Source organism: Mauremys reevesii, linkage group 1 (assembly GCF_016161935.1).
Source record: "Mauremys reevesii isolate NIE-2019 linkage group 1, ASM1616193v1, whole genome shotgun sequence".
Taxonomy (NCBI): domain Eukaryota; kingdom Metazoa; phylum Chordata; order Testudines; family Geoemydidae; genus Mauremys; species Mauremys reevesii.
This window is the reverse complement of record NC_052623.1, coordinates 289201025-289228350: the sequence shown is the minus strand read 5'-3', so window position 1 is coordinate 289228350 and position 27326 is coordinate 289201025. Positions and strand designations below refer to the sequence as shown.

General features: G+C 40.2%; 1 protein-coding gene across 1 annotated transcript in view; it reads right to left on the bottom strand.

The window, feature by feature from the left end:
- The window catches only part of PAWR (pro-apoptotic WT1 regulator), a 160865-nt gene that overhangs the window by 27350 nt on the left and 106189 nt on the right, over positions 1 to 27326 (bottom strand). Inside the window, exon 4 of the mRNA XM_039500787.1 lies at positions 12114 to 12148. Coding sequence (XP_039356721.1) covers positions 12114 to 12148 — 35 coding nt within the window. The remainder of the gene's footprint in view (positions 1 to 12113; positions 12149 to 27326) is intronic.

The window sequence follows — 27326 nt, the reverse complement described above, 5'->3', positions numbered from 1 at the left end:
ATGTGCTGGGCCATCATGCGAGACTGCTATAACATGAAACATATGGCAGAATGCGGGTAAAACAGAGCAGGAGACAAACAAACAGTTCTCCCCCAAGGAGCTCAGTCACAAATTTAATTAACGCATTATTTTAACAAGCGTCATCAGCATGGAAGCATGTCCTCTGGAATGATGGCCGAAGCATGAAGAAGCATATGAATCTTTAGCATATTTGGCACATAAATATCTTGCGATGCCAGCTACAACAGTGCCATGCGAATGCCTCTTCTCACATTGTAATTAAGAAGTGGGCCGCATTATCTCCTGTAAATGTAAACAAACTTATTTCTCTTAGCAATTGGCTGAACAAGAAGTAGGACTGAGTGGACTTGTAGGATCTAAAGCTTTACATTGTTTTGTTTTTGAGTGCAGTTATGTAACAAAAAACCCTACATTTGTAAGTTGCACTTTCATGATAAAGAGATTGCACTACAGTACTTAGTATTTTTCAATTCACGTCATACATTTATTTTATAATTTTTACAGTGCAAATATTTGTAATAAAAAGTAATATAAAGTAAGCACTGTACACTTTGTATTCTGTGTTGTAACTGAAATAGATATATTTGAAAATGTAAAAAAACATCCAAAATATTTAATAAATGTCAGTTGGTATTCTATTGTTTAACAGTGTGATTAATTTTTTTGAGTTAATCACATGAGTTAACTGTGATTAATCGACAGCCTATTTGTGTGTGTGTGTGTGTGTGTGTAAGTAAATAAAAAAACACACTGAAGAAAGCAAATATTTTGTGATTGGGTGGAAGAGTAAATGAATATCACCCCACATACAATCCCAACCGCCAGAGAACGGCAGCAAAACCTAGTTGGAATCATCTTCCAACAAGAGAATTACAAATCATAAATCATATGACTGAAATGAGCGTGTGATTCAGGGTACCTAGGATGCATAAGCAAAGTACTACCACTGTACCATATAGTATTTCATTTAAAAACACTTAGAGTCTGTTTAAAATGCTCATTTAACAACCGGGGCGGCTCCAGGCCCCAGCACGCCAAGCGCGTGCTTGGGGTGGCATGCCGCGGGGGGCGCTCTGCCGGTCGCCAGGAGGGCGGCAGGCGGCTCCGGTGGACCTCCCGCAGCCGTGCCTGCAGAGGGTCCGCTGGTCCCGCGGCTTCGGTGGAGCATCCGCAGGCACGCCTGCAGGAGGTCCACTGGAGCCACGGGACCGGCGACTGGCAGAGCGCCCCCCGTGGCGTGCCGCTGTGCTTGGGGCGGCAAAATGGCTAGAGCCACCCCTGTTAACAACCATGCATTTCATAATTTGAGAAAGCCCTTGACAATGTGCAAACCTGGATGGACAAAGTGCAAATTAAAAGCAGGCATAACTTGGCATGAGATGATCTTTTCATGGATATAAATATTGTTATGCTCCAGTATGTGTGAAGTTTCCAAGGCACACTGACACAATTGTAAGGAATTTCCTAACTTAATGTTATCACCATATTTAGCACTGTTTATTCTTCATTTAGAAGGTTTAAAATATTTCTGTTCTGTTGTGTTGCAACGTGCCTATCTGGTCCTAGAAATATGGTTTGTTTGTTTTTTAGATTAACCCCATAAATCCTAGAATATTTGATTTTTAAAAAGATGTACTTTCTACTATTCTATACTCTGAGTGCCAGGAGGGACTCGGAACACTATAAAACTAACATGCTCAATCTCTAGTCTCATTACTCAACAGTAACCCTTTTGCCAAGACTGGAACAGTATTGACGTGCTTCAGTCAATCATCTTTGGCAGTGCTCTTATGTGAAATTTGGAAGAAAGAAACTAGAGAGAGGATTGTTTTCAGTGGTAGCGAAAAGGATACTTCAAGGGAAATAAGGTATTTTTAATTGGTAATGTTCTCTTCACATCCTTGCTTTAAAGGAAGCCACAAGGATAAATGTTTTCTTCTATTTGACTAGGGTAGTAGAAGTGGATGGGAGACTTAGACCCACCTCTCAACAGCCTCTACTAACCAATGCTGATGTTTATTCATTTAGCCTCAGTAGCAGCGATGCCAGATAGGAACATCTTCATGAACAGACAAGTAGAGCCAAGAGCATGACCTGGCATGCTATAAAGAGAATTTTGAAGTGGCGTTGGAAGAAGAATCATGGAAGAGCTCATATATCAAAGAGGAATCAGATATTTTCCACTTAGCTGAAACAGAAAACTGATAAAGATAATTTATGTTATAATAAATTATCTTATGGCCAGTTACTTTAATAGCTGCGTCCCACCAATAGCCACACATGGTGCCCAGGAAAGTAGAGCAGCACTGAGGATCTCTTGAGATCTGGTGGACAGGAAGAAAACCTTTCACAGGGAGAGGAATTTCAGAGTCCTGTTGTGACTAATATTAGAAAATTTGTGGGAGGGTAGAAGAGTCCCTTTATCAGATAGAAATTAAATTATTTCCTGTCAATCCTATAGGCTTAATCCAAGGCAATATACCAAGGGTGCAAGGCAATTTTTACCAGAAGCTCTAAATTCCTGCCCTTGCTATTTAAGAAGTGGTCGGTCACTGATAACACTGTCACTATGCAGGATATAACCATGGATAAAACACCGGATTTACTCTTGGTCTCATCAACTATATGAGGCTGCAGAATAATTTCAGCACATAATCTTCAGTTCATGGAATACAGATAGTGACATCTAACCCTCCTTTCCAAACACGTCTTTCCTCAGAGGTCAACAAAATATGCAGACAATTTACAAAAGACGTAGAGTCTGTGATGGAATGCTCTGAAAGTGTAAGAAACAGCATCAGAATATTTGGTACTTATGTTGTTCTCATGAATGAGGCTGTTCTCATGGATGAGGTTGGTCTGCAAAATGTAGATCAGTAGATAAATTCTGAATTTTGGGGAGTCTGAGGAGGACTGCTTCAGCACAGGAACAAAATCTCTCTCATTGCAAAGAACTGTCAATTTATTTCTCAGATCAATCTGATCAGATTTAACACTTCAGTGGGAACAGAGTTCAAGCAGAAGGGAAGAGATATATATCCTCTATTAACTGATTTTCACTCCATTTGGATTAATGAAGTTCTGGATGTGTTTAAGACATTTATTATAGCCAGCCACCAGTGAAATGAAGCTGTCTTTTTTATGGCAGATTAAAAGACACACGCTGGCTCCTTTCTATCTTTTGAGAGTTATTAAGGTACTTTTTCAGGAGGGCAAGCCACCAAATATGCTTACATAGAGGATAGGTGTTTAAACATTGTTTACTCAAGAAACAATCTTTGGAGTTTAATAACCTTTCACATGATCACCCTGTCCTGAACTTCCTTTTTTGAGAAGATAATCAACAGGATGATGTGCCAGTTCCAGCTAAACCAGTACTCCATTATTGTTTAATCTTATCAGTTTTAGTTCAGATGAGGGCATAGAACAGAGTGTATGGATGATTTACTTCTAGCAATGAACAAACAAACTGGCCCTGCTGAGTACTAATCAGCAGCTTTTGATATCGAATATAAGGCATTGTTTACTTACCTACAAGCTTTTGAGGTATCATACAAAATAGCACCTTAGAAGGCTCCTGCTTCTCACAGAAAAAGAGGTTACCACAACAGTTGGAGGCCCTGCAACTGGAACTAATTTCCTTGGTGTCCCACCCAAGTGAAAACATAACTTCTAGAGAACAATGCTGTGTTTGTTTTGTTTAGCACTGGATTAACTTTTGTGCATGTTTCAATACCTGCTGCTGAAATGTCTTGCTGCCTTGGCTACAGGGTGTATAGTAATTGATATTATAATTTTTCAGGAAGAACATCTGACAGCTTAATTATAGCTGTACCAAGGCTTCTGTTCTTATACTTAAAGGCATATTTGGGCATTAAGTTGAGCAGGTCATCATTTGGGTGTCAGACTACGATGCTTGTATGACTGTTTAGCAAACGAGAATGGATTTTGTTGAACATACTAGTCATTGTTATGTTGATAAGGGGAAGAATCTGGCCCAAGTGATAAGATGTTTAATAAAAGCCTTGTTACTGTTACAACATTAAATATTTAAGCAGAGTCCAGAGTTTTCTGTAAAGTTATTGCTAGCTACCCCAATTGTAACTACTATAATCAAAACCTTTTAACAAACATATGGGGGGGAAGGAAGGGGCAAATTCATACAAAAGGGGGAAAAAACAATAGGACAGATAGAAAAATACATTTTCTCTGTTTTCTTTTGCTTGCCACCAATAAGGCTGAGAAATTGTAGGCACAGCACTGTCTTGTTAGCTACTGTGAAGCCTGGCAAACTTATCAACCTCAGGATTTTTAAGGCATTACTTTGAGCTTGTCTCTAAGGTCACAAGATGGCAGCAGTATTGCAAGCAGTGGATATGTCTTGGCTGGCTATGCTGAACTCTTACTAGATGGATGAGAAAAAAGACAGGAGAAAACACTGAGAAGGAAAATAACACACTAAGGAGAGGGTAAAAGCAGGAGCTTAAGTTCACATCCTAGGTGTTGTTCATGATTTAGCCAAAGCCAATGAAGGTGGTAATATAATCTGGTGCACTCTCTCTTACTTGGCCTGGTCAAGACAAAAGGACCAGTGGTGTTATGGAACACCCTAAAGTGGGTTCCAGCAGACAGATTTGAGCACTGCTCCTTCCAATCCAGCTCCCCCGCACACCTCATTGTCCTACTGGCTCTTTCAATTGCTCCCAAATAAGCAGCATTCACAAATGGTGCCAACCGCATCTCAACGAAGTTACCCAATCAAAAATACATTTTGGTTATTTAAACTATAAACATTTCTCTGTATTTCTAGAATGTTTCAGCTTTATGTTATGCCAAACCACGATGTTACAGGAGCCTTGAAGACTCCTAATCAATTTTCTTAGCCAGAAACACATCTATTTGGTTCCAGTTTCTCTTTCTAGAATTTTTGCTTACTTTTATACATCATATATACAGGTTGGTTGGACTTTTGTTATGTTGGACAACTTAGCATGAAGAACTCTGCACAACATCAGTAGGGGCTACAAGAGGATTAAAAGTGAAAAGATCAGAGTGCATGTGCCCACTCAACTTTTTTCTCTCAGACCCTGCAGAGGACTCTGATATCCCCATCTTAAAGAAACTCATGTCTAGCACCATGGTAGCGGCCTCATCCCCAACGTAAGACACCTTAATTGAGACTACAAGTCTATCATGAGGTCCAAACATAACAGTTAAGGGCAGTATTTCAAACCCCACAAAAATAAAGGGAATCCTGACGTTACAAAATATTTTTGTGCTTACATATTTTGGTTTAGTGAGACCCAGGAGCTGAAACTGTTATGGGTGGAGCTTTTAGTCACTGAAGTAATACATTTAGCAATAAATTCTAGAAGGCTTTAACATTTCATCCATAGTACTTCCAAATAAGCTCTACTGATTTCTTACAACTTATTTAACACAAGGATTTTAAAAATGCATTTCAGAGCACAACATACAACCTCTTGGAATTAGAGGGGGCAGTTTCTACCTGCTGGGCTTCATCTCAGTGTTCAGTACTGTCAAATAAACAAAACCAAGAAGTTGGGCTTCTATTTTATTTGTAAACCATATTGTATCAATTTCCAGTACGGAATAAAAACTACCAGGTGAGCACACCCCACAAGAGTCACTAAGAGTGTGATAAATGAAAGGGGTGGGGGTAGCCTTTTATGGACACCCAGCCAGCTGGTTAGCTATAAAATCTCACTTGGTAATTGTTCTTTACTTCCTTTACCTGTTAAGGGTTAAAAAGTCTCCCTGCATAGGTAAAAGGAAGCGAGTGGGCACCTGACCAAAAGAGCCAATGGGAAAGCTAGAACTTTTTAAAATTGGGAAAAAAACTTCTCCTTTGTCTGTCTGTGTTGTTCTCCCGGAGACCAGAGACAGGGCTGAAACTATGCTCTAAAAAGCTTTGGGCCAGGTATGAAAAACCATCAGATCATACCTAGAAACTACTAATTTGAAACCACAGATATATAAGTAGATCAGGAAATGTCTAGGAAGATGCAATTAAGTTTCTCTCTTGCCTATATTTAATTAGCTGGTGGCAACAGCTGATTTCCTTTTTTTCTTTATCAGCTCTTCCCAGAGGAGGGAGTGAAAGGGCTTGAGGGTACCCCACAGGAAGGAATTCCCAAGTGCACATTCCTGGGTTCTCAAAAGGGTTTTTTTTTGCACTTGGGTCAGGAGGAGAGCAGCGTGAACCCCAGCTGCAGAGGAGATTTCGCCGCCCCCTAAATTTCGCCGCCCTAGGCACCTGCTTGTTTAGCTGGTGCCTAGAGCCGCCCCTGACTTGGGTGGTGGCAGCATCTACCAATCCAAGGTCAGAGAAAAGCTGTAACCTTGGGAGTTTAATACAAGCCTGGAGTGGCCAGTATGAATTTTTAGAATCCTTGTGCTCCCCCCTCCCCCACCCTCTGCACTCGAAGTGCCAGAGTGAGGAACCAGACTTGACAAAGAGGTTCTCATCTGACTCTTATTGTAAATTGATCTAGCCAAGTCTGTCCGATCCATGAACCATCGCAAAACCTTTGAGTTATTTTTAAACCGTGATTTGCAAGTTTGTTGTTTTCTTAAATTAAGACTTTAAGACGTTTTAAAAACACTTGATCATAGAAGCCAAATAGCTCCAGAGCTAGTAAATGGAAATCAAAATGAGCTGTTAAAGTGAACCGTATTTGTACTTTCTTTTTTCCAACTCTTTTGTGTTTAAATTCCTTGCCATGATGCTACATTTTCAACTGAATTTCTGTTAACAAAAAGTTGATTCCTGTGGATATGCACTTTATGATCAAACATTCAAATAAAGACAACCTGTTTGTGTCATTTCACCATGAAACCAAACATTAAACCAAATAAATTAGTTTCTTAGGCCAGGTGATATAATTATAACCCACTCAGAAAAATCAAAGTTACTTCAAGAGGATGCATGCTTGACTCCCAAAAAATGAGTGCCCACATAGCAACTTGGGGACTGGAAAAATCCAGGGGTTTGACAGCTTGCAGTGAGTAAAATGACGCACAGAGGTCTGGGTTAGGGTATAACTGAAGACATTTGGAAGATGAGGAAGTGGGATTTTGCCACAGGAGAGCATTTATATGAATGTTTTGTATAAGCAAAGCATTGAGAAAGGAAAAAGTACTCATTTCTTTTTTTAGGCCTTTCATACCCCATAGTGTTAGCAGTAGCTTTCCTCCCACTACTAGATGATTGAAGGCAAAGCAGATTTTTTGTCCTGGCTGGTGTTTAAGACTGCATACTGAGTCTCTCTCAAAGCTATAGCTTTCAAAGATATAAAATATTAAATTTCTTTTAAAGCAAAATACTTAATGATGTTACAAAGTAAATATTTGTAATGGAGCCTTTAATTATTGGCAACAAGTGAAGTGATACCTTAAATCAGTGGTTCTTAACCTGGGGTGCGAGATGCCCTTTCTGGAGGTGCGAGACAGGCCAGATTTTTTTAGAAGGTAAATCATCGAAAACACAAATTAAGCACAGGCACGTAAGTACAACTACTTTGTTTCATCAAACCTATGTATTAACATTATACATTTTTTTAACAACTACTGAAATATAAAAAAATATATCTAGGTTTAAGGGGTGCAAGAACATATTTTGATTTTTGATAAAGGGGTGCCAGAACATATTTTGAGAACCAAAGGGGTGCAGGCTGCAGTAAAGGTTAAGAACCACTGCCTTAAATGCTACTACTCCTCAGATATAGTTCTCTGTGGGAGGGTCAGTTTGAGGGACCTCAAAGTTCAAGGAAGAAAATGATCAGAAAGTTTTTCTCTTTTTGGTCTTCTTATCTCGTAATCTTAACAATGAGATGTTCACAGCAGAAAAGGTGAGGAGGAAGGATGATTAAATCAAAAGTTATATAAACATAGTGTCAGTGTAGGCTGAGGGTTTAGTAAAATACCGTGTTCCGTAGGACTCTTTGGCCAAATACTGCATCCCTAGTACCTCAAGAACATGTGGATCAAGAACTTTATTGCTGGTTGCATATTTCTTCATCAGAAGCAGTTCAATTTTTCCATCCACTGGAAAGAACTGCAAAGTTTTTGGATGGCATTTATGTTCTACAATACATACTTTTGACCCCCTTTACCAACAAAGCTTTCTTGCCCTGACCACTTGCTAGTAAAAAGCATCAGGGGTGAAATCCTGGCTCCGCTGAAGTCAGTTGTAAAGCTCCCATTGACTTCAATGGGGTTAGGATTTCACCTTAAGTGCAGTGCAGTCAACCTTCTGTAACCTTCAGCCATTTTAGGTAGATTTTATCTTCCCTCTGCATGGCTACTACGTGCCAGTCCATCTCTTTAGGACTGATGGATTTCTGATGGGACAAAAGGAAAATGTCTGCACATATATGCAATTACTCTCAAATAATTAATTCTTTCCTTGATATTAAACACAGAAGAGGAGGATATGGATGGGTGAATGGCCAGACTTAGAAAGACACATTTCTGGACATGGAGGCACATTTATACCTGGATAAGGTGCAAGAAACCTGGCCTTGTTTGGAGCTATGAGGAGTATTGTGACACTGTAAAAACTGATCCAATTATATTTTCTTTACAGCCTTTGGTGGGTAGAATTGGTAAGATGACAGAGAAGGCCCGGGGCGGGCGATTTCTGAAGAGAAAACCCATTAATCTCACTTCTGGATTTCATTCACTGTGAGCAAAACTCTCAGTCTCTAGGTTGAGTCAGGGTAAGCAGATCTTTCAGAGGGAATCAACTTCTGGGTTATCTTAAATGTTTGTGGGGTCTATTTCTCTCCTGGTGAGCCACTCTGCTGACAAGTTTGCCTTTTTGTTGACATAGACAGACCACACATGGTTTTCTGCCCAATTTGCTTCCTTCTGATGACTAAAGAATGTCATTGCTGCTGGGGTTAGCAAGGACTATAACCTGCTTGTCAAATATTGCTTGGTGGAAAACACAGAGGAAGTGTGCTCTAACTAGGTGGTGCTTTTCTTTGATTCTGCATAACTAACTAATCTTCGTCACTTGGGATTCTAGATGTGCTCCTTATCGCCAAAAACTGGATGAGGATTCCTCTCTGGTTATGAAAAATTATCCTGGGCTTCAATTGAGTCTTACTTCAGAGATTGAACTTCTTTGCCCTCTACCGAGCCCTCATGGGCAAGCAGACCCATTGAAGGATTTTCAACACAATGACATGATTGGTAGCTGCATTTGATTTTGTCTAGGACAATACCCAGATGCTGCAGCCTGCGTACTGAAGAGGTGATTATTTTCTTTTGCCTGTAACAAATTCATGCTTGCAGCCAAATCCTAGAATGCTTCTCCTTTGAAGATGTGATGAGCAGAAGTCATCCAGGAAAGGGTCAATGTGGATCCCTCACACAACCATGTCTAAGACGACCTAGATAAAGGCCCTTAACAAGGTTCAAAAATGGAAAAGGAGAGACCGGCTCTGTACTGAAAATGCTTCCTGTGGTAGGAGAATGGCAGATACTTGCAATGTTGAAGGGTTTTTGATTACAGGCAATCCAGAGGCAGGGTCCCACAATTGTAAACTTTCAGATCTGCATACTGAACTTTCATTGTCCCTTCATTTAGTGAGGCAGACTCAGTTTGTCTGGTCAAGTCATGACAGTTGTCAAGAAGCAGGATGCTTCCTGTCCACAAGGTCTCAAGACAAAACCTTCTCTATCGATAGAATGTGTGTTTAACTAGGAGAGGGGAATCTGCATCCACCTCAGGCTTGTACGCTGACAGGAAATAAAACCTGTAGTACTGGTTGGCCTTCTAACCTACTGAGGAGCTCCAGTTCCACTGGCCCTGAAAGTAGGGAGCCTGTCTCTCCTGTGCTCTCAGTGAGTCTTCTCTGCTGCACCCAGGTAGTGTGGAGGAGGAAACTGACGGTTTGAATGCAAAATGGACAAGAGACCAGGTGGGAGGCTATGGACAACAACTCCATTCATTATTCTTTGAGAAAATGAATGGCCAGGAACAAGGAAAGGCTGTAGGAATGGGAAGTACTCACAGACCACATATACAAGTACTAAGAGCTTGAACACCACCCACTTATGTCGGTATAACTTACGTGGCTTAGGGGGTGTGAATAAGCAAGCCCCTTAAGTGCCATAAATTACACTGACCTAAGTGCCGGTGTTGACAGCACTATGTCAGCAGCAGAGCTTCTCACAGAAGGGGTTTTATTATGCTGACAGGAGAGCTCTCTTCTATCAGCATAGAGCGTCTTCACCAGACGCACTACAGCAGCACAGCGTCATCAGTTCAGCTGTGCCACTGTACCGCTTCTAAGGAAGACTAGCCCTAAGACTACCGAGAATGTAGAATATCAGCCACAGACATAAAAGGATGAATGAACAATTCTGTGGGGTAGAATGACACTCCACACTAGTAGGGATATTAAGGGTTGGTTACAACTATTCTAATACAATAGCCTATGAAGATAAAAAATAAATTTGGTAGAGAGAACAAAAAGATTATCTTTATGTAATCAGGAAAAAACAAAGGCATGGCAAAGTAGCTTTTGAATAACGGACATTAAAAAGGGAACATTCTTTGGTTGAGTTTAAAGCAAAAATCTATTGATGTTTTGTTTTAGCTGACATGTCCACAGATTCTCACTAATACTTCCTAATAAACTAACTGAAACTGAGTAGTAAAGGATGGCTGTATCTATATTACTGCTAGGTTGCCAAAAATGACAAGTTATTGGATTTTTATACTCTTCCCCCACTGTACCAAACAAACTACTGAAGCGCTATTCTTCTCTGAAGTACCAAGATTAAGGCCACAAGACTCTTGGTTTAAAGGCTATGAACAAGACATTAATGAATAAAGAACAGGATGTTGGGCATATCTATCTCCAGTGGCAGGTATAGAATCATACAATATCAGGGTTGGAAGGGACCTCAGGAGGTCATCTAGTCCAACCCCCTGCTCAAACCAGGACCAATTCCCAACTAAATCATCCCAGCCAGGGCTCTGTCAAGCCTGACCTTAAAAACCTCTAAGGAAGGAGATTCCACCACCTCTCTAGGTAACTCATTCCAGTGCTTCACCACCCTCCTAGTGAAAAAGTTTTTCCTAATATCCAACCTAACCTCCCCCACTGCAACTTGAGACCATTACTCCTTGTTCTGTCATCTGGTACCACTAAGAACAGTCTAGATCCATCCTCTTTGGAACCCCCTTTCAGGTAGTTGAAAGCAGCTATCAAATCCCCCCTCATTCTTCTCTTCTGCAGACTAAATAATCCCAGTTCCCTCAGCCTCTCCTCATAAGTCATGTGCTCCAACCCCCTAATCATTTTTGTTGCCCTCTGCTGGACTCTTGCCAATTTTTCCACATCCTTCTTGTAGTGTGGGGCCCAAAACTGGACACAGTACTCCAGATGAGGCCTCACCAATGTTGAATAGAGGGGAATGATCACGTCCCTTGATCTGCTGGCAATGCCCCTACTTATACAGCCCAAAATGCTGTTAGACTTCTTGGAAACAAGGGCACACTGTTGGCTCATATCCAGCTTCTTGTCCACTGTAACCCCTAGGTCCTCTTCTGCAGAACTGCTGCCTAGCCATTCGGTCCCTAGTCTGTAACAGTGAATGGGATTCTTCCATCCTAAGTGCAGGTGCAGTATGTTGGTGAATAGGTCAGTACCAAATCAGCCCAAGGACAACTGTCCCACAAACAAGCGGAGTGACTTCACATACAAGATTGAGACAAACAGGTGGCTCCTACGTTACACTTCAGCCAAAAGCCAACTTACCTGGTTTGGTGGAGAATGCTATGGAGAGCACCAACTCCAGTAAAATCAGACAAAATGCTGACTTAGTTGGTTAAAAAATGGCAAAATAATAAAAACTATTAAGAGATTGTTACATCTCTTACTCAGGTTCTGTGATTAAATACTGGCCCAATAATCAAGTCATGGTATCAAGCAGAGGGAGGAGGGCCCTACTGTTGACAAATATTCCAAATTTTTAATCAACTTCATTTTGCTTTAGACAGCTTCACAATATGCAAAGAATATTGAAACATTTTTAAAAACTAAGTCCCTTACCTTTTATATCTGCTTGAAACTGTCCTAGAGGATTCCTACAAGAAATTGAAAAAACAAAACGGAAAATATAATTTCATGCTTTTCATTAAATACACTAATGCTTTTATGAACACTCAATCATCTTGTATACAAGCAATTTACAAATAATTAAAAATTAGAATTGCAATTTCAGATCAAGATAATCATTTAGCTTTTACATTATCCTGTCTATGACCTACTAGTCCAAAAGTAGCAGGTAGTAACTATAGGGTGGGGTGGGAAGGAGAAGAAAGGGCCCCACAGCAAAGGTAGAGCCAAAATTCTGATGAGAAATCCAGATCGCTGCCTCATCCATGTGCTGCAAAATCCAGATCCCTGCCCCACTCAGATGTTAAGAGGCAGGGTCTGAGATTTCTATAAGGAAACTCTTTCTAGACACCAACTGGAAGTTTTTCATTTCAGCCTTTGGTTAGTAGAAATCATATAAATTTGAAGACCCTTTCAGAATGCGTAGGTAGATATCTCTCCATTATTCTACCGTTATCAAAACTCCAATGTCCGTTTCTACTGTTGCTCTTAGGTTTGTCAAAGGACAGCTGAGTGAAACTGCTACCATTCTTTAGGGCCACTGCTGAACGACAAAAGTAAAACTGACCAGTGTTTCAATTTCATTTGTAACTGCTGAGCAGCAACGCTGAAGTATTCTGTCTGCAGACTCAGTAAGACAGTACTGTGTTCATTTGCATTCAGTTCATGTTTGCAAGATTATCTTCACATATTTCTAGACAGTAGTTCAAATGTTGCAAAATGTATGTTTCAGCTTCGAACTTGACAGAATCAGCTTTGTGCTCATCACTGGTTCATGGTTTTATTTTACTTTAAAAAAAAAATCTACTTTTCTTAATACAAGCCATGAACATGTTTGCTTTTTTCCACTGCTGCTATACAATGGATACAGGTTTTTACTAAGTGGTCTACAATGCTGCCTAGGCCTGTTTTTCTTTAGTGTTACAGTTAAATTTAGAACATGCCAATATAACAGCTTTCTACATCTCAAGCAGTCCCAAGATTCAGAGTTTCTGTTTACTTATCTAATTTTTTCAATTAACAGAGTTTTATTTTTCTTTAATGTTCATAGCATTCAGTTTAGAACAGGGGTTGGCAACCTTTCAGAAGTGGTGTGCTGAGTCTTCATTTATTCACTCTAATTTAAGGTTTCGTGTGCCAGTAATACATTTTAACATTTTTAGAAGGTCTCTTTCTATAAGTCTATAATATATAACTTAACTATTGTTGTATGTAAAGTAAATAAGGTTTTTAAAATGTTTAAGAAGCTTCATTTAAAATTAAATTAAAATGCAGAGCTCCCCGACCGGTGGCCAGGACCTGGGTAGTGAGAGTGCCACTGAAAATCAGCTCGCGTGCTGCCTTCGGAACACGTGCTATAGGTTGCCTACCCCTGGCTTAGAACATTTATTTTTTTATGACCTTGAAACCGTATCTCTTGCAGCAGCAACATTTCAAATTGGGTATTTTTAACTGATATTTTGGTCCATCAACCACAGCTGTGATACCTCTAGCACAGAGATGCATCCTCTGTGTGGTGAAAGGGTGTAGCCAACTTGGGGAAACCTAGAAGGTTGCAATGAATAACAGAATAAGGTGCTGTGAACCAACAGTATGTAGGAGGATGGCCAAACAAAAAATCCCAGACTGACCACATTATGATTAAAAGGCACAGATGGCACTTCTATGGACTAACATCCAACAGTGACCGAGTAGAAAAGTAATAATGAACTTCTAGCAGGAAAAATTAAGATTAAGTTAAAGTGAAAGAAAGAGATGGTGCAACTGGAGCCAAATTTGATCTTGATAAATTAAAGGATTGGGAATACAAGGTAATACTTGCCAGGCATTTCAGGCTATTAATTTGTGATGATGAAGAAATCTCACTACAGACTGGATGGAAAATATTCAAGGAAGCAATACAAAACAGCAAAGGAAGTTACTGGAATGCATAAGCAAACAAAAGCTGCACAAACAAGGAAACAAGAATATTACAGGAAAGGTGTGAACAAGCTAAGAATGCTGGGAAGGTGAAAGTAGTAAAAGCATTATGCAAAGTGGAGAAATCAAAGGTTGGACAAGCAAAAGTTTTGGAAAGAAGATGCTCAAGAACTAGAAAAGGCATCAAGAAAACAAGGTGTAAACAATATACAAAAAGGTGAAATTATGTGAAAACCCAATCAGGTCAATGATGCAAGTGGTGAAGAAGGCTGCCAGTGAATGGACAACAAATCCCAAAGAGTTGCTGGAAACCTGGAAGGAACGTTTTGACAAAGTGCTGAACCATGCATTTCACCCAGAAGCAAGCATTCTAGATATGCAAGGTGAACAGGGCAGCTTGCAAGGCAGAATGGATATCAGCTCTGAACCACCATTATGTTCTTATGTTCTTATGTACTGTTGCTCTTAGGTTTGTCAAAGGACAGCTGAGTGAAACTGCTACCATTCTTTAGGGCCACTGCTGAACGACAAAAGTAAAACTGACCAGTGTTTCAATTTCATTTGTAACTGCTGAGCAGCAACGCTGAAGTATTCTGTCTGCAGACTCAGTAAGACAGTACTGTGTTCATTTGCATTCAGTTCATGTTTGCAAGATTATCTTCACATATTTCTAGACAGTAGTTCAAATGTTGCAAAATGTATGTTTCAGCTTCGAACTTGACAGAATCAGCTTTGTGCTCATCACTGGTTCATGGTTTTATTTTACTTTAAAAAAAATCTACTTTTCTTAATACAAGCCATGAACATGTTTGCTTTTTTCCACTTCCCCCGTGCAGGGGGAGGAGTGGCACTATATGTTAAAGAAAGTGTAGATTCAAATGAAGTAAAAATCTTAAGCGAATCCACAGGTTCCATAGAGTCTCTATGGATAGAAATTTCATGCTCTAGTAAAAATATAACATTAGGGATCTATTATCGACCACCTGACCAGGACAGTAATAGTGATGATGAAATGCTAAGGGAAATTAGAGAGGCTATCAAAATTAAGAACCCAATAATAGTGGGAGATTTCAATTATCCCCATATTGACTGGGAACATTTCACTTCAGGACGAAATGCAGAGATAAAATTTCTCGATACTTTAAATTACTGCTTCATGGAGCAGCTGGTACGGGAACCCACAAGGGGCGAGGCGACTCTAGATTTAATCCTGAGTGGAGTGCAGGAGCTGGTCCAAGAGGTAACTATAGCAGGACCGCTTGGAAATAGTGACCATAATACAATAGCATTCAACATCCCTGTGGTGGGAAGAACATCCCAACTGCCCAACACTGTGGCCTTTAATTTCAAAAGGGGGAACTATACAAAAATGAGGGGGTTAGACAGACAAAAGTTAAAAGGTACATTGACTAAAGTGAAATCCCTGCAAGTTGCGTGGGCGCTTTTTAAAGACACTATAATAGAGGCCCAACTTCAATGTATACCCCAAATTAAGAAAAACTGTAAAAGAACTAAAAAAGAGCCACCGTGGCTTAACCACCATGTAAAAGAAGCAGTGAAAGATAAAAAGACTTCCTTTAAAAAGTGGAAGTCAAATCCTAGTGAGGCAAATAGAAAGGAGCACAAACGCTGCCAACTTAAGTGCAAGAGTGTAATAAGAAAAGCCAAAGAGGAGTTTGAAGAACGGCTAGCCAAAAACTCCAAAGGTAATAACAAAATGTTTTTTAAGTACATCAGAAGCAGGAAGCCTGCTAAACAACCAGTGGGGCCCCTTGACGATGAAAATACAAAAGGAGCGCTTAAAGATGATAAAGTCATTGCGGAGAAACTAAATGGATTCTTTGCCTCAGTCTTCACGGCTGAGGATGTTAGGAGATTCCCAAACCTGAGCTGGCTTTTGTAGGTGACAAATCTGAGGAACTGTCACAGATTGAAGTGTCAGTAGAGGAGGTTTTGGAATTAATTGATAAACTCAACATTAACAAGTCACCGGGACCAGATGGCATTCACCCAAGAGTTCTGAAAGAACTCAAATGTGAAGTTATGAACTATTAACTAAGGTTTGTAACCTGTCCTTTAAATCGCTTCGTACCCAATGACTGGAAGTTAGCTAATGTAACGCCAATATTTAAAAAGGGCTCTAGGGGTGATCCCGGCAATTACAGACCGGTAAGTCTAACGTCGGTACCGGGCAAATTAGTTGAAACAATAGTAAAGAATAAAATTGTCAGACACATAGAAAAACATAAACTCTTGAGCAATAGTCAACATGGTTTCTGTAAAGGGAAATCGTGTCTTACTAATCTATTAGAGTTCTTTGAAGGGGTCAACAAACATGTGGACAAGGGGGATCCGGTGGACATAGTGTACTTAGATTTCCAGAAAGCCTTTGACAAGGTCCCTCACCAAAGGCTCTTACGTAAATTAAGCTGTCATGGGATAAAAGGAAAGGTCCTTTCATGGATTGAGAACTGGTTAAGACAGGGAACAAGGGTAGGAATTAATGGTAAATTCTCAGAATGGAGAGGGGTAACTAGTGGTGTTCCCCAAGGGTCAGTCCTCGGACCAATCCTATTCAACTTATTCATAAATGATCTGGAGAAAGGGGTAAACAGTGAGGTGGCAAAGTTTGCAGATGATACTAAACTACTCAAGATAGTTAAGACCAAAGCAGATTGTGAAGAACTTCAAAAAGATCTCACAAAACTAAGTGATTGGGCAACAAAATGGCAAATGAAATTTAATGTGGATAAATGTAAAGTAATGCACATTGGAAAAAATAACCCCAACTATACATACAACATGATGGGGGCTAATTTAGCTACAACGAATCAAGAAATGATCTTGGAGTCATCGTGGATAGTTCTCTGAAGATGTCCACGCAGTGTGCAGAGGCGGTCAAAAAAGCAAACAGGATGTTAGGAATCATTAAAAAGGGGATAGAGAATAAGACTGAGAATATATTATTGCCCTTATATAAATCCATGGTACGCCCGCATCTCGAATACTGTGTACAGATGTGGTCTCCTCACCTCAAAAAAGATATTCTAGCACTAGAAAAGGTTCAGAAAAGAGCAACTAAAATGATTAGGGGTTTAGAGAAGGTCCCATATGAGGAAAGATTAAAGAGGCTAGGACTCTTCAGTTTGGAAAAGAGAAGACTAAGGGGGGACATGATAGAGGTATATAAAATCATGAGTGATGTTGAGAAAGTGGATAAGGAAAAGTTATTTACTTATTCACATAATACAAGAACTAGGGGTCACCAAATGAAATTAATAGGCAGCAGGTTTAAAACAAATAAAAGGAAGTTCTTCTTCACGCAGCGCACAGTCAACTTGTGGAACTCCTTACCTGAGGAGGTTGTGAAGGCTAGGACTATAACAATGTTTAAAAGGGGACTGGATAAATTCATGGTGGCTAAGTCCATAAATGGCTATTAGCCAGGATGGGTAAGAATGGTGTCCCTAGCCTCTGTTCGTCAGAGGATGGAGATGGATGGCAGGAGAGAGATCATTTGATCATTGCCTGTTAGGTTCACTCCCTCAGGGGCACCTGGCATTGGCCACTGTCGGTAGACAGATACTGGGCTAGATGGACCTTTGGTCTGACCCGGTACAGCCTTTCTTATGTTCTTATGTTCTTATCAGCTAAAGAAAGAGCAGTGAAGCAGTTAAATGGGAAAGCTGCAGGAATAGACAACATAACAGCTGAACTGCTAAAAGCCAGTGCAACAAGTGCTATCAAAGCATAAGCGGGAAAAAACAGGGGGTATCTGAGCAAGAGGAGCTATTAGACAACTGGCTAACAGCAATACCTGTACTAATCTTGAAGAAAGGATACTTTGTCAATTCAAATAATTATAGATATATAATGCAGAAGAAAAACAGATGACATGGTGGCAAAGAAAATAACGTAAGCACAACCAAGATCAGTTTGTCCTAGAGGCTGATCACCAACTAAATGACAGGATATTGTACACAGGGACACGAGCAAGCGGGGCTTAATAGAGGAACAAATCATGGACAGAAGTGAATGGTGCTGCTGTACTATCTTCAAAGATGCTCTGGGATTAAAGCAAGATAATAGTTTATTGAATAACAATTCAGTGTTGCATTCTTTTTCTGTAATAATACAGAAACTGAGCTACCCTGAATCATTTCCCCAATTGTATTGGGTTTTGGGGATTTTTTGGTAGAAAGGTGTGCACTGAAACAGCAGAAATGAATATAGCATCTTATACCCTGCAGAGGGATCTTGGCCAAAAAATGACCATGCAATTTTTTATTTTTTTTTTATTGTGCCAACTGGTAGGAGTATCCTATGATTACCCACTTAAAGATGTTGAAAAACAAATTTACAACTGTTGTGTGCGCATTCAGAGAGTTTTACAGCAACCTGTTTCTCTTCAGGCTCTGTGTGGTTTTCCCTCCTCTTCTCCCCACCCCCCAAATGCGAGTAGGTGAAGCTCCAGTGGAAGGAGAATTCACCGTTTCTCTTTATTACTAAAAAAATCATTTATCACTTTTCTATTCTGGCATTGTAGATAGGAAAATGGAAGACAAGCAGAGAGTCAAGAGGACTTTTTTCTGTTACAGTACTTGTGATAAAACACATTATGTATATTAAGAAATAAAAATGCTATATGCAAGGATATAATCTAGTCAATACCCAGTGGCCATTCAAGATCAGAGGTTTAGAGGGGATCTACGTGGAAAGGTAGGACATGTTCAATCTAGTGAAAAGATGGCTGAGGTTAGACAGGGCAAGTCTACAAATATTTAATGAGATGTCCTAAAAAGAAGAGGAATCAATTATTCTTTTGGTCAAAGATCAAGCTGGTTGCAACAATAAAGAAAAATAGTTTAAAATTCAGGAAACACTTTAAGAAAAGTTAGGCAAGGGAAAAGGTGCCTAATGAGGCTGAATAATCATTATCACGGATTATAGTAAAGAACGTAACAAGACACCCATTGATTAATGATAATGACCTAAAGGTCTAAGTTCATCAATGAAGCAAAAGGTAAGATATATTGTAGTTTCCGCTCTTGTAAGAGCTCTCTGGAAGCCCTTCACATCCTGGGTGTTAAGGGTATAATGTCTTAAGTGTAGATAAGAGTACAAAAGTAAATTAGCCAGCGATGATAAAGAAAATTATGATCTCATTATGGAAAGATGCAAGCTAACTATTTTAACCTGACATCAAGTATTAGCTATTTTACAATTCATGATGGCTAGAAGTGGGACTTTAATACCATTGGAAAACTAGTAGATGACAGCTTTCAAAGAGGAAACAGTCACTTCTAGCTCTGGATGGCCAAGGAAATAGAACTTTAAAATTGTTACATTAAGTTTACTAAGATTTATGCACTTAGAGTCTCCCTCCCTCTCCCCCGGGGCCCTTTACCAGTGAACTTACAGTGGTGAAGAGTATGGCTTTATCAAAGTGGAAGGATGCAAGAAACAGTACCAATTTATTACATTACAATATGGTGTCGTATAAAGTTTCACCGCTCATAAGTTAATGCAGCCATCCCATGCTCCTGCCCCCACCCCCAAAAAACCCAAAAACTTTTGTCCCAAACAGCATCACATACTTCTTTAACCTATTTGCGCTATTTGTAAAGCAACAACAATACGCTTAAAATTTAATAAAACAAAAATCGAGAAAGTAATTTGCCACAAAAAAGTTTGTAATCTACAAGAGAAGCAGAAGATAGGATTAACTGGAAATCCCACAGGAAGGGGCTAACTTGTACAAAGTTTATTATTACAGCTCATATATTTGTGCACCTAAATATATGATCAAGTCCCTTCCCCCTGAACTTTCCTCAAGATCTTAGTTTTTCATGCCCTAGTTACATCATTACACTTTGAGTTTTATTATATAATAATTATTATTATAATTATTCTTGCATTATGTTTGTTTATTGATCACTAATAATACCACACAACAGGGGCAACAACAACAAGAGTTAAGAGATTCAAAATAGGTTGAAGTGAGGGAGAAGACTTGAAGAGCTCAATTCTTCTATACATTTCAGCAAGCTTTGTTCCACTTAGGTAGCTCCAAGCTGCCATAAACCCAGCAATAGTGGTCACTGGAAGATTTCACAAGCACAAGGGAATCATCAGGTGCCACAGAGTAGGGATCATTCTAAGCCCTTTTCCTCCATACTCCAGAATAACATTTGATCACCAAATGATATTTCATTGAATAAAGCTTTTTATTATTATTATTAAAGAACAATGTGATCTTTTTAATCACTTCCTCACAGTAACAAAAGGTAAAGATTCACTATCACATACAAGAGGCAACTCCCTCTGGAACCAAGGTCTGCACTGTCAGCACTCCGAGTTCAAGAATTACTATCCTTCCTTGTTCTCCTTTCCTTGATCTCCATTCTTCACTTCTATTAGTCTAGTGACAGAAGAGTCAATGTGAACATGGATCTAATATTTGGCAATTCCACAGAATGCCATTCCACCCCCTCTTCTTTTTAATTTAGAGAGTGCCTATATAAATATTTATATATGGGGGACCAGATGGTCAGAAAACGGAATATGGGACATAGCACATTTCAGCCTTCAACCACTAGTCAAAATATGGCTCAGATCAATAGCGTGTGAAGAGATGGCTGCTTGCTACCTTATCAGAAAAGAATTTGGTGGTCTCAATCTAACTCCCCAGAACATCAGTCCATGGTATTAAAAGATCCAGCACCATGACTGACACTAACTAGTATCCTGTGACAGTCTCTAAAGAGGCAAAGAACCAAATCAGTACATAACAGCAGTTATGCTCTCACTTCTAAAAGTGCTTTCCCCTGGCCATGAGGGAAACATTTCTACTGTGCATGCCATTTTTATCCCCTGAATAGAGGACACTAGTCTCCAGCTCATAAACATCCCATTTACCATCAAAAACACATTAATATGTCTTAATATTGTATAATGTTTATATATGACAATTCTGAACTCCTTAAGTAAGGCACTAAAAGGCTGACTAAATTCAGATAGGATACAGGCCTCCACTCATCTTCCCACAGATGTCTTTACTGAAGCGACAAGTAATTGCAGTTGATGGCATATAATGTATACACACATTACTGAAAAATCTTGAAATAATGTCAGATAACGTTTACCATTTACATAGGATTTAGGAATTAGTAGCCAATCACCAAAAAATTAAAACGTAGTTCCTATAACCTCTACAGATCTATTACTCTAGACATTATCTTAATATTGCAACACAGTAAACAACTTCACTGTTCTCCAAGGAGAAGAGGAACTTTATAATGCTTTTACAAAAAATCACTTAATTTAATTGATGATCACCATCTTCATGTATATAATGCAAACACCTGGGGACAATTTTCCAAAGGCAGCTTCTTTAGTGTGGGCAAATCAGGTGGTGAGGTACACAATTACATCCACTTGTAAGACAGGTCTTTTGAAAATGTGGGGAGGCAAGCAGGTGAGGTAATATCTTTTATTGGACCAACTTCTGTTGGTGAGAGAGAGACAAGCTTTTGAGCTACACAAAGCTCTTCCTTGGGTTTGGGAAAGGGACTCTGACCAGCTCAACACTACAGACCTAGATCGGCATAAGTACGTCGCTCAACAACATGAAAAATCCACACCCCTGAGCAATGTAGATATACCAACCTAACCCCCACCCCCGTATAGACAGCACTATGTCGACGGAAGAGCTTCTCCTGTCAACAGCCTCTTGGGTAGGTGGATTAACTACATAAGTGGGAGAGCTTCTCCCGTTGGTGTAGGAGTGTCTTCACTTACATGCTGCAACTGCAACAATGCAGTGTTTTTAAGTGTAGACCTGCCTTCAGAGTGTCACAGCTAAATCCAAGGTTGAACAGATAGTTTAGCATAAGTAGTTAGCACATACTCAAAGGGAACATTCAAGCTGTAGTTTACACCCCTGTAGTCATAGGACAAAAAAGGGAAGTTAGTTGGTTACAGATTACTATAATAAACTATTAATCCAGTGTCTTTATTAAGACCGTGATTTTTATTGTCCATCAAAATTATGAATTTAAGCTCCCAGGCACGTCTTTTGAAAGTGTGCAGGTTTCCTATGAGGATGAGGACTGGTAGGTCAGACAGAATAATCAGTTTGTGAAAAAGTGTTCACCCACAGGTGAGAGAGTGTTTTTCTCTTTTATCATTTTTCTGTGCGAGTTTGGTGACAGTCTGGTTTCAGCCACATAGTAGTTACTGGGGCATTTAGTGCACTGGATGAGGTACACCACATGTTGTGATATGCATGTGTAGGACGTCTGGATCTTGAAAAGTGTGTTGGGAGGGTGTTGATCATTATAGCAGTGAAGATGCATCTTCGAGTTCTGCATCTATTGTTCTGGCAGGGTCTGCCATTTTGAATTGGCGTCTTAGTCTATGGGGAGCTTGCTTCTGACAATGAGCCTGGAGAGGTTGGGGTTGTTTGAAGGCCAGAAGAGGAGGTTCAGGAAAGAGCCCCATCAAGTATGATTGCAGGTGTTTGATGATACCCCAAATGGGTTCCAGAATGAATGGACTATATGGTGGATAGAAAGCTGGCTAGATCGTCGTGCTCAACGGGTAGTGATCAACATCTCGATGTCTAGTTTGCAGCCAGTATCAAGTGGGGTGCCCCAGGGTTCGGTCCTGCAACCGGTTTTTTTCAATATCTTCATTAATGATCTGGATGATGGAATGGATTGTACCCTCCGCGAGTTCATGCATGACAATAAGCTGAGAGGAGAGGTAGATATGCTGGAGGATACGGATAGGGTCCAGCATGACCTAGACAAATTGGAGAATTGGGCCAAAAGAAATCTGATGAGGTTCAACAAGGACAAGTGCAGAGTCCTGCACTTAGAATGGAAGAATCTCATGCACTGCAAGAGGCTGGGGACAGTTCTGTAGAAACGGACCTGGGGATTACAGTGGAAGAGAAGCTGGATATGAGTCAGCAGTATGCCCTTGTTGCTAAGAAGGCTAACGGCATACTGGGCTGCATTAGTAGGAGTATTGCCAGCAGATCGAGGGAAGTGATTATTCCCCTCTATTCAGCACTGGTGAGGCCACATCTGGAGTACTGCATCCAGTTTTGGCCCCCCACTACAGAACGGATGTGGACAAATTGGAGACAATCCAGCGGAGGGCAATGAAAATTATCAGGGGGCTGGGGCACATGACTTATGAGGAGAGGCTGAGGGAATTGGGCTTATTTAGTCTGCAGAAGAGAAGGAGTTAGGGGGGGATTCGATAGCAGTCTTCAACTATTTGAAGGGGGGGTTCCAAAGAGGATGGAGCTTGGCTGTTTTCAGTGATGGCAGATGACAGAACAAGGAACAATGGTCTCAAGGTGAGGTGGGGGTGGGGGTCTAGGTTGGATATTAGGAAAAACTATTTCACTAGGAGGGTGGTGAAGCACTGGAATGGGTTACCTAGGAAGGTGGTAGAATCTCCGTCCTTAGAGGTTTTTAAGGCCCAGTTTGACAAAGCCCTGGCTGGGATGATTTAGTTGGGGTTTGTCCTGCTTTGAGCAGGGGGTTGGACTAGATGACCTCCTGAGGTCTCTTCCAACCCTAATCTTCTATGATAGGTGACAACTAAGGGTGTGCAGTCAGAGAGGGTTTTATTTCTGTATTGAAGCAGGTTGTCTTGGGGTATTTGGCCCATTCCATGATGCAATCTACTTATCTGATGGAGTATCCTTGTTTGGTGAAGGCAGTTTTAAAGTGTGCTAAGCTATATATCCCAGACTTTCTCCTCAGAGCATATTCTGTGGTATCTGAGTGCCGGAATAGATTTCTTAGTGTGTTTGGGGTGGTTACCGGATCTATGAAGGTAGATGTGGTGATCTGTGGGCTTCTTGTATATAGTTGATCATAGGCTTCCATTGTTGAAACTGATTGTGGTGTCCAGAAAGTTGATGCTAGTCTAGAAGTGTTCCAGAGAGAGTTTAAAGGACAAGTGGTGGTTGCTAATGGAAATCCATGAGGGAGTTTAAGTCATCTGTCTAGAAGATGAAAATATCATCCATGTATTGCAGGTATATCATTGGTTTCCTGGTGCACTTGTCCAGAAATTCTTCTTCAAAGTTGGCATATAGGGGAGCCATCCTAGTACCAATGGCTGTTCTCATGGTTTGGACCAAGTATTTGTTGTTAAATGTAAAATTGTTATGGTGAGGAAGAAATGGATGAGTTTGATGATGTATTTGGGGTAGCTATCTGAGGGTTATCCATTTTCTTATAAATATTTGAGGCAGGCAGATATGCTGTCATTGTGAGGGATGTTGGTGTACACAGAAATTTCAACCCTGGTGGCAAAGATGGTGTTCTTAGGGAGGTTGTTAATGTCATGGAGTTTGTGGGGCAAGTTGGTTGTGTCCTGGAGGAAGCTGGTCCTTTGTGTGGTCTTTTGTTTGAGGATGGTTTCTACGAGTCCCGAAATTACTTCAGTAAGAGTGCCATGGCCGGATATGATGGGTCTACATGTATGTCTTTGGAAGCATGTAGAAGGATCCGGGGTAGGTTCCTGGGGCATGAGTTTATAGAGTTGCTCTTGGAGTTGTTTGAGAAAGGATTTAATTATACCCATAAATTTAGAATAAACTATCCTGTGAGGTCTTCTTTGAGTTCTTTACTGTAGGTGGTGTCAGAGAGTTGTCAGTTGGCCTCCTTAGCATAATCATCATAGTTGAGGGTTATGATGGTGTCCCTTTTGTCTGCAGGTTTGATCACTATCTGATGATTAAATATCAGGGACTGTATAGCTGTCCCCTCAGGAGATGTGATCTTTGTTAAGGATTTCATAGGCATTTTTTTTCCCCCTGATGTAATCAATGTAATGATCAAGAGCGTGGTTTTGTCTGCTCTGTGATGTCCCATCAGATGATTATTTTTTGTTATGACTGGTGGTGGGTATGTGGTCATTGTGAGTGGTGTTGTCATTGTTGTGAAAGAATTCTTTGAAGAATTCTTCTAATTCTCCACATGGTAGCATGGTTCTGTGATGGGGCAGAAGTTCAATCCCTTACAGATAATTCAGCTACAGTCAGGGATGGTCTAGATCAGGGTTTCCCAAACTTGGAACGTCGCTTGTTTAGGGAAAGCCCCTGGTTTGTTTACCGGCCGTGTCCGCAGGTCCAGCCAATTGCGGCTCCCACGGCCACAGTTTGCTGCTCCAGGCCAATGGGAGCTGCTGGAAGCGGTGGCCAGTACATCCCTCAGCCCGTGCCACTTCCAGCAGATCCCATTGGCCTGGAGCAGCGAACTGCAGCCAGTGGGAGCCACAATTGGCCGGACCTGCGGATGCGGCAGGTAAACAAACCGGCCCGGCCCGCCGGGGCTTTCCCTAAACAAGCGGCATCCCAAGTTTGGGAAACACTGGTCTAGATAAATTGATATTTGAGTGTTGTGTAATGTTCAGGTTGTAGGTACTGGTTCCATGGTTTCTCCCGGTGGTGTTCTGTGGGTAGTTGGCACAACTTTTTGTTTTCATGTTGGACGGCTTTCGTCAGGTTTCTTTTAATAGTTGTGCTGGATTTCTTATATGATTTCCAGGTAACTTTTCTGACTTTTTTTCTTTTATCATGTGGGAACATGTGATGATTTCTTGTCTGTGGCAGTCCCTTCTGGTGTATGGGAGGTGCAGTAAGTGGTTCCTCAGTTTTTCTGAAGTCTGTTTGCAGAGCTGTTCATCATATTCGGAGTTGTGTATAGTGGTTGGAAAATTTGGCAGTGTTATTAAGATAATTAGTTTTGGAGGAAGGCAAAGATAGGAAAAGGGAAATAATCAGGAACACAAGAATGTCAAGCTAGCTATATGTTTGCTACAAATGGCAAGTATTTCAACACTAGAAAAGCAATTAACAGAGCATTCTGCTGTGTTTTAAACAAGCTATCAAACACAGAGATAGAGTTTATAAACAACAGATACACATAATAACCTCCCCATAAATTAGTATTCTGATCAGCAAAGTTGCCTTGCAGACTTGGTAAAGTTTGGCTTATGTTATTTTGGCATTTTTATAACAAACACACATTTTAAAGTATTATTTTGGTTCTCAGTGCAAGCATCAGAACAGAACTGTGATGCCAAGAACTGTGTTTTTGGGCTGTCATTCTATTTTGAAAGATTAGACTATGCATTAGTTATCCAAAAGACATTTGGAAGATACAAAATCAATAATAAACTGCATTATGTATCTGTTAAGACAAAATGGGTCTTGCACAACTTTTCCAAGACATATTATTAGTTTAAGCAAAACATTTGTTTCTTGCCTGAGGAAATTAAAAAGAAGGGGGAAAGGAAATGAAATACAAATGATTGTGACAAACTGAAAACTCCTTTGAGACTGCAAAATCTTTGGGGAAGGACAATGACTTCATCTGTGTCTTGTCTTCACAGTACATAGTTCCCATGCTTAATAGATAAGAATAGTACAATGTACCTCTGGTTTATATTTATAGCCTTTTTAGTGTGCACCCACCTGCAAGTTTTGAACTTTGTTTTGATTATATTAATATTTAAAACACTGAGTGAATTGGTAAAACAATGCACTCTGTTTCAAGAGCTGAAAAGACAAAGTAACTCATCTAAGAGTCTCAAGAAGACCTCCCTGCAGAAAGTCTGACTGGACAGAGACTGAGTGTCAGAGAAAGTCTGAGTGCAAGCAAACAAGCAATAAACAAACAAACAAGTAAGTAAATGGACTGGCAAAGAAGCTGGTGGAGAGAAGAGATGAATGTATGAAGTCATTAGTAATACTAATACTTATAGTAGGAAAATATTATTTTCAGAGATAGATTCCATATTTAAGAAGTGAGGTTGTAGTTAAACACTTTTGCACCAATAGTGTACTTAAAAGTAACTTCAAAGGCAGCCTTTCATCTCTTGCACTTTATTGCGACAGCTTTCAACAATAAATGTTACTGTTAACAATTTTATGTAATTCAAGACTGTTTCTTCTCTTTCCCCATCTAACCAATTCAGATTAACTTTCCTTCCAGCTACTGGTTATTTCACTTGGGTCACATGTAGTTTACCGAAAATCTGGATGTGCTTGCAATAAGCTGGACTTCAATTTTGTGATGAGGTCCATGGAATCTGCAGAACTTAAGCACTGCAAAATATAAAAATCTACCAAATGTTTATTTAAACTTAGGGAATTGCAGAGAAAGAGGATGCAGAGTGTATGCTCCAGAACCCCAG